This window comes from Polyodon spathula, chromosome 25 (genome assembly GCF_017654505.1).
Source record: "Polyodon spathula isolate WHYD16114869_AA chromosome 25, ASM1765450v1, whole genome shotgun sequence".
In the NCBI taxonomy this organism is placed as follows: domain Eukaryota; kingdom Metazoa; phylum Chordata; class Actinopteri; order Acipenseriformes; family Polyodontidae; genus Polyodon; species Polyodon spathula.
In genome coordinates this window covers 10160751-10174315 of record NC_054558.1, presented here as the reverse complement: position 1 = coordinate 10174315, position 13565 = coordinate 10160751, and the positions used below count along the sequence as shown (strand labels likewise).

General features: G+C 38.5%; 1 protein-coding gene across 1 annotated transcript in view; it reads left to right on the top strand.

Annotated features, from left to right (window-relative positions):
- Positions 1-1687: 1687 nt before the first annotated feature.
- The window catches only part of LOC121299565 (chemokine-like protein TAFA-5), a 111167-nt gene continuing 99289 nt past the window's right edge, over positions 1688-13565 (top strand). Inside the window, exons 1-2 of the mRNA XM_041227353.1 lie at positions 1688-2070; positions 3074-3747. Of these exons, the coding sequence (XP_041083287.1) occupies positions 3651-3747 (97 nt within the window). The 5' untranslated portion in view covers positions 1688-2070; positions 3074-3650. The remainder of the gene's footprint in view (positions 2071-3073; positions 3748-13565) is intronic.

The window sequence follows — 13565 nt, the reverse complement described above, 5'->3', positions numbered from 1 at the left end:
CGATATAATAAGGGGGTGGGAGTAAGGGCCTGGACTTACAGCTGGAGAGGCGGGGCCAGCGCCCCCGAGGAAGAGCTGAGAGGGTATTCCAGTATGCCGCGAATAGCAGATGTAAGGCGACTTTTAATTGGATAATTTATTACACGTGCTATTTTCTATATATTCGTTGGTGCTCATTTCATTTTCAGCGGTCTGATTGGCCAACTTAGTACGCGTAATAATTAGAATTGTAATTGCAATTAGAATTACAGCACGTACTAAATCAAATGAGAACGTTTATTAAATATTTGAAACGCGTACTATATTACACGTTTTTTTCACCAGGATGGCCTTCCATACATTATATCCCTGTGTGTGTGTAAGCAGCGACTGCTCTTGTATAATTAAATACCGCCTACATCTAGGTAATTAAACATTGCGTAGAAGCAGCAGGTGTAGATTCAGGTCCATCTCAGTACCATAACTGACTCGTGCGCATTCTTTGTTTTTAACAATTATCTTCATATCTCCAAACTTCGATCCAAACAAATCTGCACGCTACTGTGAATGTACTTTAAGTTCAGCAAGGTTCAGGAGAGGCTGCAGGTGGTTTAATTTGTAACTAGTGCATATGGCTATAATGCTTATCTTATCACTTTGTTCTTCAATAAGAAATAATACAATCATTATTTTTGCAAATGTACCTTAATAGTTGAGATTTACAACGATACTACTACTACTACTACTACTAATAATAATAATAATAAAATAATAATAATAATAATAATAATAATAATAATAATAATAATAATAATAATAAACTGCATTAACTGGCAAGCCACAAGGCCAGGGTTTAATATAAACCATTTCATCTATCCCAATAGCTATGATTGCATCTCTGCCAGATTGATTAGTAGTTAACGCAACTGTATAGATTTTTCTCCGTGGAGATTGTAACCAAGCTGTTAATTAAAATAGGGTTATCTTACAAGTTAAGAAGTGTAGTCCTGTTGTACATACATTCAGCTCCATGGGGGGAAAGCGATGGACGCTTTGAGGCAGGCTGCATACATGTATAAAATCAAATCTATACAAGCTGTTTATTGAAACCCCAGTGATTTGTGTGATTGGCCTTATACAACATAAAACCCGCAGTGCATCCTATCTGGTTCTGCCTTGTACTGTACTTAGCCGATGCTCATGTACATCTATTGATGCATACAATTTGGAAACTTTGTGTGCATTTATGAAATGGAGCTAGACAACTTGAAAATGTATTACATTGCATGAAAATAGCATACGCGCACTCATACACACACACACTGACACACAATAACACACACACTGACACACACACACACACACACACACACACACACACACACACACACACACATGTATCCTGTAAGCAGACGAGTAGCATAATATATCATCTGCTCTGTAGTTATCTGTATCAAAAATATATATATATATATATATATATATATATATATATATATATATATATATATATATATATATATATATATATATATATATATATAAACACATTACGTTGTGCTGTGTGACAGTTGTTGCATTAGGTGTCATGCTGGTCCTTGTTATATTTTAAATATTTTTGTGCGACTTTATCTTCAACCATTGTGAGTGGACGGAAGAAGATGCTCCGTGCGTGTCTGCTGTCTTGAATACCGCAGCGCAGGCTCGATTCATTATTTATTTCCTTGCAATCATTGCAGATGTGGAGGTTTCCCAGCTCTGGAGCAGAGCGCGTCTGCAGAGCGTTTCCTCAGCAGCTCAGCTCGTCTGTGGCGCAGTCTAATCCAGTGGCAGCCTTGACAGGGTTAATTGGACGCAGTTCTAGGAGTGGATAATTACAGAAAGGGATCGATACCACTGGCTCCTGCTGGAGACCGTCCCTGACGCAGAAGGATTGAAGCACAGTTCACTTCTTGCCCGTCGCAGAGGAAAGAAAGTCAGGCTGTGGGCTCCTATATAAGACTACTTAAGTTGGGCTACAGAGGTTGATCACAAAGAAAACGACCTGGGGAAGAACGCAGGGTAGAATACTGAAACTGACATGGAATCAAGGTAAACGTATACTTTTGTAAACGCTGCCCAGCGTTCATTCAGAATGAACACGGCTGCTACCGGATGAAGACTAAATGAGTTCGATACTTGATAGATTTATGTTATTTGAGTTTAACTGTATGTATGTATGTATGTATGTATGTATGTATGTATGTATGTATGTATGTATGTATGTATGTATGTATGTATGTAAATAAAACGAAAACAAGATTTTAGCATTATTTTAAGATGTTTATGTTAGCCGATAATTCCTGTGTATTGTAGACACTCGTACAATCTTCTATATCATGCAATCTGTATGTTATTAATATTGCATAGCCTGCAACTGATCGTAACTGAATAAAGAGTTTTCTGGAGCCCCTGTTGCATTTCAACTACAGGCTGCAACACCGAGCCTGGGAAGTTATGAGACAACTTCAGCCTCCACAGTGCAACTTTATTTTAATGTTTAAGATGAATTATTTTATAATAATAATAATAATAATAATAATAATAATAATAATAATAATAATAATAATAATAATGCTGCACTCACTGTACAGTCTGTACAGATGCACAACTGTCTTTTTTGAGTATACCCAGATATATCCATGTAAAATAAGCATACATTCTGAAGACATTGAAACACGTCCGCTTTGGAACGGGTAGCCTCAGAAGGTGCTCTGCGTGGTGTACTGTATGTAAAGATCCATGCTAAACGCAATATAATGTGGATCTCAAGTACAATAATAGTGGGAGAATGAAGAACAGATTACCAATAATAATAAGGTGATTTCTTATGTCTGTTTTTTGTTAAAACATCTATCCGAAAGCACAACAGTAGAGACATTTAAATATTATCTACTATATCGTAAATAATAATAATAATAATAATAATAATAATAATAATAATAATAATAATATAATAATAATAATAATAATAATAATAATAATAGAGTAACTTTCTTTTTCAAACAGTTGTTAAAGTGTGTTATTGTTGTTGTTTTGATTTTTTGGTTAAAAGGCGGTGCACGAAGATACGGGGATCCCAGAGACTCATTCAGAAACTGTGAACAATAACTGGAGGAAGAAAAACGAGGGGGTTCAGAGCAGCATGTCTGTGGCACGACGAGGAAAGAACAACGCTAAACGTGTAAGACCCGCTCCAAGGTATCCCTCAGCATTGTTGCAGATCGATTCTGTGTGCAGCTCAAATCTTAACACCAATTGTATGCAGCACTGTTGTGACGGTTTTAACGGTTTATCTCAAGCAAGACTGGAAAGTTACAACATGTTTAGTCGGGACATATAAGGGCGATAACAATCGGGCTACAGTAATTGCAAAGGAAATGGAATTCCCTGCTGTATGTGCACACATGAGCCGATGAGAGAGAGAGAAAAAGAACTATAAAAACGACAAAAACAACTTTAAACCAGGATTTGTTTTTAAAGAGGAGTGCGAATGAATGACGACACATTTCCCGCTGATCTGAGCGGATCTGCTTGCTGCGTGGATAACTTGCAACTATCTGGTTGATACTGTTGGGGGGTTCTTTGGGATCGTGGCTCCTAAAGGATTACCCCACCGGGTTCTGGTGAGAATGCAAGCCGGCTTGAGAGCACTGTTTGCGGGCACCGGAGCTTCTCTCTGCTGCCTGTTCCTCCTCTGGGTCATCTACTCGCATTTACTAAAAGAAGGTAAAGTACTGTATGTTCTTCATTTCAGGCATGCGTAATTATGCACACTGTAAAAAAATAATAATAAAAAAAAAAAAAAAAAAACGTATTGTATGGTTAATTTACTTTAATATTTTCACAAATTTTAATTACGGTGAAAGTTGTTCCATATTAGTGTAAAATGCTTTAAAAAGTATGTACCTTTAGTAATACGGGAATATACACTAGAATGAGTCTATAAATACAGTGTTATTAAGTCAATGTTAGGGCAGATTTACTGTAAAAATACGTTTTTTTTCTTTTTAGTTTTTTTTTCTTTTTATTTGTATGTATTTATTGTGTTTAGCCCATAAGAAATGACGAATGCTTCTTTCTTCAATCCCTCCGTGTTTTACAGTTGCTAGAATTTCGTTTTCAAGTCAAAGCTCTGCAGTACCTCTATAGATGTGCCTCTGTAGACTGTACCTACAGGAGATTAACCGGGCAATTTATCTGAGGAATGTCACTACACAGTCCAAAAGCAGGGATATGTTTTTATTATTATTATTATTATTATTATTATTATTATTATTATTATTATTATTATAAGAAATTACAGTGTATTCTATAGTTCGATGCAATAGAGACCAACTCCTATCAGAAGAAGGCACGCAGCAGACATACAGAACAGACAATGCGGAGGATTCAGATTTTGCAACTGATTTTCCTGGAACTCTATTCAGCGCGTTGGGTATCGTTTGTTTATTGTAAACCTTACAAGACCGTAATCAGCCTACAGCAGTAATACCCAGATGTTTCACGCCTATCTGGGCACATGACCACCAAGCGGCTAATCTAGCCCATCTTCTAATATGTACACATAGACTAGGGAAGCACATAAACTACGGGAAGCACAGTACGCACGGTTTCTTTCTCATCCATGACTTTTCCGTTTAAATGGTATATAACAAATTTTATAGTGCACACAGGTGGACATATATCTCATGTTTAAATAACGATTTTTATATTTGCTTTTGATTTTACAGCTCTGTAAATTAGGCTATTTTTTCTAGTTGGGAATCTGCGCGGGAGTAGGGAAATCTAGAGGTTTCCCGTCTCTGTTCTACGGAGGAGGGCGCCAGAGACACTGCATAGTAATCCTGCATGCTTCGGCGTACTGGCCCGTCCTCCTTCGCATCTAAAGACATATTAGTGCGCCCTGCAGTTAAACAAAGTACTGGCATATTTAACAATTGCTTCCTAGTCACATAGTGCTAACCGGAGGTGTATTGCAGCAACCTCATACACAGCAGTGAATATGTTGGGGGTACTTCAGTTATTTTATATTTCCATTATCTTATGCACTTTTTAAAAATCAAAACCACACAGCAGGTTTTATTTGTATAGTTAATGTAACTATACTGCACCTAGGTTGCAACGCATACATTTTTTTCACAGAAAGATAACAGTTAATTGTTATTCTCCTGTGTTATTGTCTATGACAGAGTTTTTGAAAACCTGAGTTGACTATGCACCAACAATTAGATATTCAAAATTGTGACTTAACAAGATGTTGGTTCCACTTTGACCCCTCACATAGTGCGGTTTGCAGGTGATGCTGTGATGAATTGCGTTATGCACAATTCATACAGCGATAGTGCCTGTCTTAGGGCGCACTCACACTGGCACGGTTCCCCGTGATATTCCGTTTCCGAGTACGGACATTGGGTCTTAAGTGTGAAAGCTCTAAACGTTCCCGGGTTCGATTAAAAAGAACCATTCTGAGACCACCTTGGTACGGTTCACTTATTTTTGCTACAGTGTGAAAGAAAAATGTACTCAGTTCAGTGCAAACGTCAAGTGTACTAAAGTGTCAATGAAACTGCGTAGTCAGAAGCGGAAACGGTTGTTGCACGGTAAATAATAGCAAAAATGGCAAACGGGGATGTTGTGGAGTCCCGAAGAAACAGAAGCGCGCATGGAAGTATTGGCAGATACTCACATCCAAATGCTGCTGGACAATACGCACAAAACACACACGCCTTTTCCGATCGACTGAAAGAAAAGGGATTTCATCGCACTGCTGAACAGTGCTGGGCAAAATAATAATACAAAAAAAAAATAATAATCACGAAAAGTTTATTGCAAAACACCACAGTATTGCAGCACACAAAAACAAGACTTTCTTCATATTTTTTCTCCATGGCTATAGAACTTCTCAGCATTCACTTCAAGGAGATCATGTGATTTTCACACAAAGGGCCCTTTTATACCTAGTTCTTTTATGAAAATCTGATTTAGAATTCACTTGCAAACAAACTAAAATGTTGCAATTTTGCTTTGATTGGTGTTGCACCAGAAGATCTCAAACGAACTGCATTGTTCCTCCAAGCGAGTTCAAGTTCGCCTTCTCAACTGTAATCGCAGCAGAACGCGTTTTCTTTTCACACTGCAGTTTTTTGTGAACATGGATTTGTGCACGTCACCAAAATGATATCTTCCTGTTTATGCCCAGACAGATGTTCGTTACTAAACATGGAGGTTTCGACCCGTGCAAGGCTTGCGATATCAGTGCTTTGTACGTACAGTCTGTTTATTCGACATCTGCAGACACACTGTCAGCACGAAAGATGGATAATTAATATTGTTGAGGAGACGTTTTCAAAGGCGACAAATGAGGAGGAACGCTTTTTTTTTCAATTTCTGTTGCCTGTTACATTGCCAGTGGCATTATCCCGACATCGGTGAGTTGTAAGCAGTCCCTATCAGTTCCTGTTTATCAGCCTTTCTCGTCTCAATATGATTGTATTGTAATGACACTAACGCAGAAAAAAGTTGTCCAAAGACCAAATATGTAAGAGATCAATCTATTTATACATGTAACGGAAAAATAAGAATGTACAAATAATGATTATAATATATACAGTTACATGGGAAGATAAAATGAGCATTGGAAACAATGTTATTCTCTGATGTTTTTAGTTTAATAAACATTGGGTATTAAGCTATACCTATTTAGAAATGCTATGTTTTTGAAGTTTTTTTAACATTCATTCATGCTGGCCAATACTGTAGAGATTGCAGGTAAATTATTTCAGTTAAGACAGGGGCTGCTACTACTTCAAACTTCAAACACATATCATTGTTAAATCAGTAATAAATACACAGTATTTACTAAACAAAATAAATAATACATTAGTGAATAATTGTTTCAAATGAAGGGTTCCAACACTTTCTTCTGCTACTATATATATATATATATATATATATATATATATATATATATATATATATATATATATATAAAGTACACTTATATACATTATGCCTACTTTCTTTTAATAACGTAGTATTTATTTTAATAACACCGCCAGTTGGTTCGGTTTCTGTAGCATTGTGAATTCTAACGTGATTGCTTTCAAACTGGCCGAATTTGATGGGGAAACGCATTATAGTTCCGCTTCAGTCAAGCCGAGACCACCCTTTCAGGTGAACCCTAGCCCTCTTCTTTGGTGTGCACTCTTATGCGAAACGAATGTTTTGGACATTTCACACCTGCACTTGAGTGTGAATTATCCTCTCCAAACGAACAAGGTGTGAACGACCCCAAATAGTCTGTTACTCCGTTGTAAAATAACAATGTAGAATTGAATTCTCAAACCCTTCTGAGCAGTAATACGGTAGCCTGATTACCCTGAGAAATAAACCGTTATTTCAATTATAATTGCATTTTCACTATGAACACGTGAAATGGGTATTTTGTCAACAAAGCATTTTACCCAATTAAAAATCTAAAAAAATAAAAATAAAAATAAAAAAGTTTCAAGGTAGTAGCAGTTTGCATACGGAATGCAACAATTTACTTTGTAGAATAAAAGGAATTCTATTCCAGGCAGCTTTTGAATAGTCATTGTACTGCAACATAAATAGAACAAGAGAAGCATGCAAGATGGATGGATCAAAGAGCTCAGCCTAATTGCCTCCACCACATCCATTGTATTGCTATGTTCTCTCTGCAGCGGCTGTGCAGTCACGAAGGTGGAAGAAGCAGATTGGCACGTCAACTGTTAGTCTGTTTTCTTCTGATCTTTCCACAACTGGTAAGGATTGTAATGTGACAGGACCAGAACAAAAGGCACCTTCTGTCACAGAGAAGGCCAATCTCTCTGGATCAGGGGGAAAAAAAAGCCTTTTATTAAAAACATTTTCAATTTAGGTCCCTGTGTGTTTTTGGTGCTGATGCTGCTGTTCAAAGATCTGATAGAGAAGTAATATAAATAAGTCATCAAAGAGCTTACCAGGGGGCAGCAGTCCAACACTGGACTGTTCTATGCTAAAACATAATGTATTTTTCTGTGATTACAATAAGCTGTGCATTTCAATGTGTTATCATTATTATGTGTTACTATGCACTGTTTCCCCTGCAAGCCCTCTCCAAAATAGAAGACAAACCTTTCCAGCAGCTTGTTCTATGGATCTTGTGACCAGGCCCTTACTAAGATTACTGCTAATCAGGGTATGTGAAACCAGCCACCTGTGTTCCTTAACATGCACAATCTTTCTTCTTTGAATAATTTCATCAGAAAATAAGGAGCTTGATTGGCCTGACTGATATTTTGTATATATATTCTGCAGTCAATACCGTGAAGAATAGAATACACAGAACTGCTGTTTGTCATTTATTTTAACAATACTGGATCATGTATGTGATACATATCGTGTGACAGGGTGTGCAGTCGTTGTGTGATATATTGCTGGTATGGTGCTGTGGGTGCCGATTTGCAATATATTGACAAACTATATTATGTCATGCAAACAGTATATATTTTGTATCTACAATACATTCTAGTATATAAACCCATATATTAGGCAACACTAATATGTTTGTATGTATTGTTAAACGTGTGTGTGTGTGTGTGTGTGTGTGTGTGTGTGTGTGTGTGTGTGTGTCTGAGAGAGAGAGAGGGTGTGTTCACTTCAGATAAGCCTGTAGTAATAAGATGCAATGCACAGCAGTGTTGTGCTTGTAAAGTAGCACACACTGCATGCCGGTCCCCGGCTATATAAAAAGCCTCTTTCCTCCTGTTTGGGGAGCCCTGTCCTCCAGCAGGAGTGATCCTTTGGGATGTAGCACTATAGTCTCATTAAGGGTAATTGTATTTTTGGCTTCCCTCCCTTGCGCTCTAATAGTAGAACACTTTATTGGTTACAAAGCATCATTATTAAAATCCAATGCCCAGGTTAAGCAGTAAGAAATCATTCCGTCCCTCTGAGACAACCAGAGCAACAGATAACTAAGCTCACAGGAAAGACAATCAGCTGACGAGTATTAGCCCTAAGTCATTTGAAAGGAAGGGGCAGGGGTTGGCAGTAGCATTCTAAACACATCATGGAATTCATAACCCATGCATGACCTGATTCTGTTTTGCACGACTCTAACACACCGAGGGTCAGCTGTACACATTAGCTTACCTAAGACCTGACATGAGGTCAGTCACTACTGATTGCAATAACTACTCAACATTGGGCTTGTGCTGATAAAGTCAGGAGGTTGCAGTTACGTTAAGAGTGGACGATCATTTGTCAACCAGTCAATGCATGGTGTTGTTTAAGAGGTAAAGGACTATAGGGCAGTAGCATCTCATCTGAAAACAGATCTGTTGTACAGATATATTTTCCCAATTTCTTCTGCACAAAGTTCTCAGTATCAGATGAACATCCCTCTTGCCCCTTGAGACACATCATTAAACACCTTGTCAGTTTTAATTATTCTTACAGGCATTTGTTTCACTCTGTACCTCTGATACATGCTGTAGCCCCTCCTCCACCTGTAGCACTGGGAGCGCTTGAGAAGACAGACCCCTCACATACATTAATCAGGCTGCGAGACTAGCACCATGCAGTATTGTCCTCTGGGGTGGGAAGCGTCAATGGCTGCACAAGAACTCTGCAGGCTTGACTAACAAAGTGAAGCCAACGGCAAAATAGTGCATCTGCCTGTCTAGTTCCTCAGCTTCCTGACCCATCTATGTGATTCGTGTGTCTGTGGGTGTACGTGCCTCAGTGCCAGAAGTTAGTAGTCTGAGGGATGTATATATACAGTGGCTTGCAAAAGTATTCAGACCCCTGACCAGTTCTCTCATATTACTGAATTACATATGGTACATTGAAATTTCGTTCTGTTCGATATTTTATTTTTAAACACTGAAACTCAATCAATTATTGTAAGGTGACATTGGTTTTATGTTGGGAAATATTTTTAAGAAAAATAAAAGACTGAAATATCTTGCTTGCATAAGTATTCAACCCTTGTGCTGTAGAAGCTCCCAGTTTGCACCGATGAAAGAAATTGCCATAACGAGGACACAAAACAGAAAGTACTGATTAGAGGAAAAACCTCAGAATGGAGTGTGGTAACCAGTGGTGTACCACAGGGATCAGTATTAGGTCCTCTGCTATTCCTAATCTACATTAATGATTTAGATTCTGGTATAGTAAGCAAACTTGTTAAATTTGCAGACGACACAAAAGTAGGAGGAGTGGCAAACACTGTTGTAGCAGCAAAGGTCATTCAAAATGATCTAGACAAGATTCAGAACTGGGCAGATACATGGCAAATGACATTTAATAGAGAAAAGTGTAAGGTACTGCACGCAGGAAATAAAAATGTACATTATAAATATCATATGGGAGATATTGAAATTGGAGAAGGAATCTATGAAAAAGACCTAGGAGTTTTTGTTGACTCAGAAATGTCTTCATCTAGGCAATGTGAGGAAGCTATAAAAAAGGCTAACAAGATACTCGGATACATTGTGAAAAGTGTTGAATTTAAATCAAGGGAAGTAATGTTAAAACTGTACAATGCACTTGTAAGACCTCATCTTGAATATTGTGTGCAGTTCTGGTCACCTCGCTATAAAAAAGATATTGCTGCTCTAGAAAGAGTGCAAAGAAGAGCGACCAGAATTATTCCAGGCTTAAAAGGCATGTCATATGCAGACAGGCTAAAAGAATTGAATCTGTTCAGTCTTGAACAAAGAAGACTACGTGGCGACCTAATTCAAGCATTCAAAATTCTAAAAGGTATTGACAGTGTCGACCCAAGGGACTTTTTCAGCCTGAAAAAAGAAACAAGGACCAGGGGTCACAAATGGAGTTTAGAAAAAGGGGCATTCAGAACAGAAAATAGGAGACACTTTTTTACACAGAGAATTGTGAGGGTCTGGAATCAACTCCCCAGTAATATTGTTGAAGCTGACACCCTGGGATCCTTCAAGAAGCTGCTTGATGAGATTTTGGGATCAATAAGCTACTAACAACCAAACGAGCAAGATGGGCCGAATGGCCTCCTCTCGTTTGTAAACTTTCTTATGTTCTTAATTACCTTACCATTGGCCTCCACCAGGATCATTGGTAAGGCTGTGAATCTGAAGGAAAATGAAGACCAAAGAGCATTCTACAGAAGTTAGAGATAAAGTAATACAAATGTATAGATTAGGGAAAGGGTACAAAATAATATCCAAGTGTTTGGATATCCCAGTGAGCACAGTTGGATCAATAATCAGGAAGTGGAAGCTGAATCACACCACCCAGGCACTGCCAAGAAAAGGCCGTCCCTCAAAACTCAGTGCTCAAACAAGAAGGAGACTTGTGAGAGAAGCCACAGAGAGGCCAACAATCACTTTGAAGGAGCTACAGAGTTTAGTGGCTGGGAGTGGAGTAATGGTGCACCAGTCAACCATATCAAGAGCTCTGCATAACACTGGCCTGTATAGGAGGGTGGCAAGAAAGAAGCCGTTACTCAAAAAGTACCATCTGAAAGCACGTCTGGAGTTTGCCAGAAAGCATGACAGTGACCCAGCTGCGACGTGGGAAAAGGTTTTGTGGTCAGATGAGACCAAGATAGAGCTTTTTGGCCAAAACTCAAAGCGTTATGCGTGGCGCAAACCTAACACTGCCCATGCCTCAAGACACACCATCCCTACAGTGAAGTATGGTGGTGGCAGCATCATGCTGTGGGGATGCTTCTCATCAGCAGGGACTGGGCACCTTGTTACAATTGAAGGAAGAATGGATGGAGCAAAATACAGGAAAATACTGCAAGAGAATCTTCTTCAGTGTGCTAAAAAACTGAAGCCTGGGAGGAAATTCACCTTTCAGCAGGACAATGATCCCAAGCACAAGGCCAGTGAAACATTGGAGTGGCTCAAGAACAAAAATGTGAATGTCCTACAGTGGCCCAGTCAAAGTCCTGATCTCAATACCATTGAGAATCTGTGGCACTATTTGAAAATTGTGGTCCACAAACGTTGTCCAACCAACCTGAACAACCTGGAGCAAATCTGCCAAGAAGAATGGGCCAAAATCACTCCGACACTGTGTGCAAAGCTGGTACATACTTACCCCAAAAGACTTAAAGCTGTTATTGCAGCGAAAGGTGGCTCTACCAAATATTAATGTGTGGGGGTTGAATACTTATACAAGCAAGATATTTCAGTTTTTTATTTTTCTTAAAAATATTTCCCAACATAAAACCAATGTCACCTTACAATAATTGATTTTGAGTTTAAGTATTTTAAAATAAAATATCGAACAGAACGAAATTTCAGTGTGCCATTTGTAATTCAGTAATATGAGAGAATTGGTCAGAATACTTTTGCAAGGCACTGTATCTGTGTGTGTGTGTGTGTGTGTGTGTGTGTGTGTGTGTGTGTGTGTGTGTGTGTGTGTGTGTGTGTGTGTGTGTGTGTGTGTGTGTGTGCGTGTGTGTGTAATTCCATTGCAGTCATTCCAAATCAGTCTACAAATCAGCAAAGTCACCATTAGATTTTAAGTAATACAGGTTAGTAATTATAATATTAATAAGTGCAAACATGTTATAATGTTGTTAGAATCAGAAAAAAACATTCTTTTTAGTCTGGATGTGCAGATTCAGCTGCAGTGTCTCTGTGGGCCAAAAATAAATCTCAGCATAAATCTTATTAGCCCCTCGCTGCCATTGTTTGAATGTAAGTGATAATAAACACTTGCATCAGTGGGAATCTCACTAGGTCCCGGTAAAGACTAAGGCAAAGACAATGCATATATTACTGAGTTTAGTTATATAATATAGGTTAGAAAAGATGTACTAAATGAGAAGCCTTACAATATTTTGCTATCCAATGTTTGTGTATAGCCGAAGAAGACAGTTGCTGAATGCTCTCAGAAATTGATTACAAGGAGATATCTAATCTTCACATGTCATTTGCAGGTGCTTCAGGCAGTAGATTATTGTCATAACCGAACACGTGCAGCAATGGCTCTGAGTTTTAGCATTGACAATTTGAAGCAAGACTTCCATTTTCTATATGGGACTGATTTGACAATGTGTCTTACACCCAGAAAGCCCACCAAAAAAACAAGCTGTTGGAGCCGAGTTGAAAGTGGGCTGTTGCAATGGTGCTGAAGCTCTGCTAACTGCACCCCTGCACTCTAACCAAAGAGCACTTGCTGTGTCAGGGATGGCCAGTGGCTCTGATTTGTTGGCGACTGTTTGCTGATGGAGGTTCACTGGTGCATTGTGTGAGATCAATTGCTGGCAGTCAAAGGTTATTTGGTAGAATTTGTTATTTCCTTTGAAGGTTTTCTTTTTACTGGTATATATACAGTATAGTACATGAATGAAGGCTATGTTTGCATCCTGAGCCATTCAAGAAAAAAGGCATAATAGCACATTTGTGACATCAAAATGTCATAATTCGTCTAGAGGAAAATATACTTGAACTTTGACCCATTCGACTCCTCGAGACCACTTTCAATTCAAACACAAAGAAGGCACACACCACACATAAAGTATTATTTTTTCAGCAATGCAATGG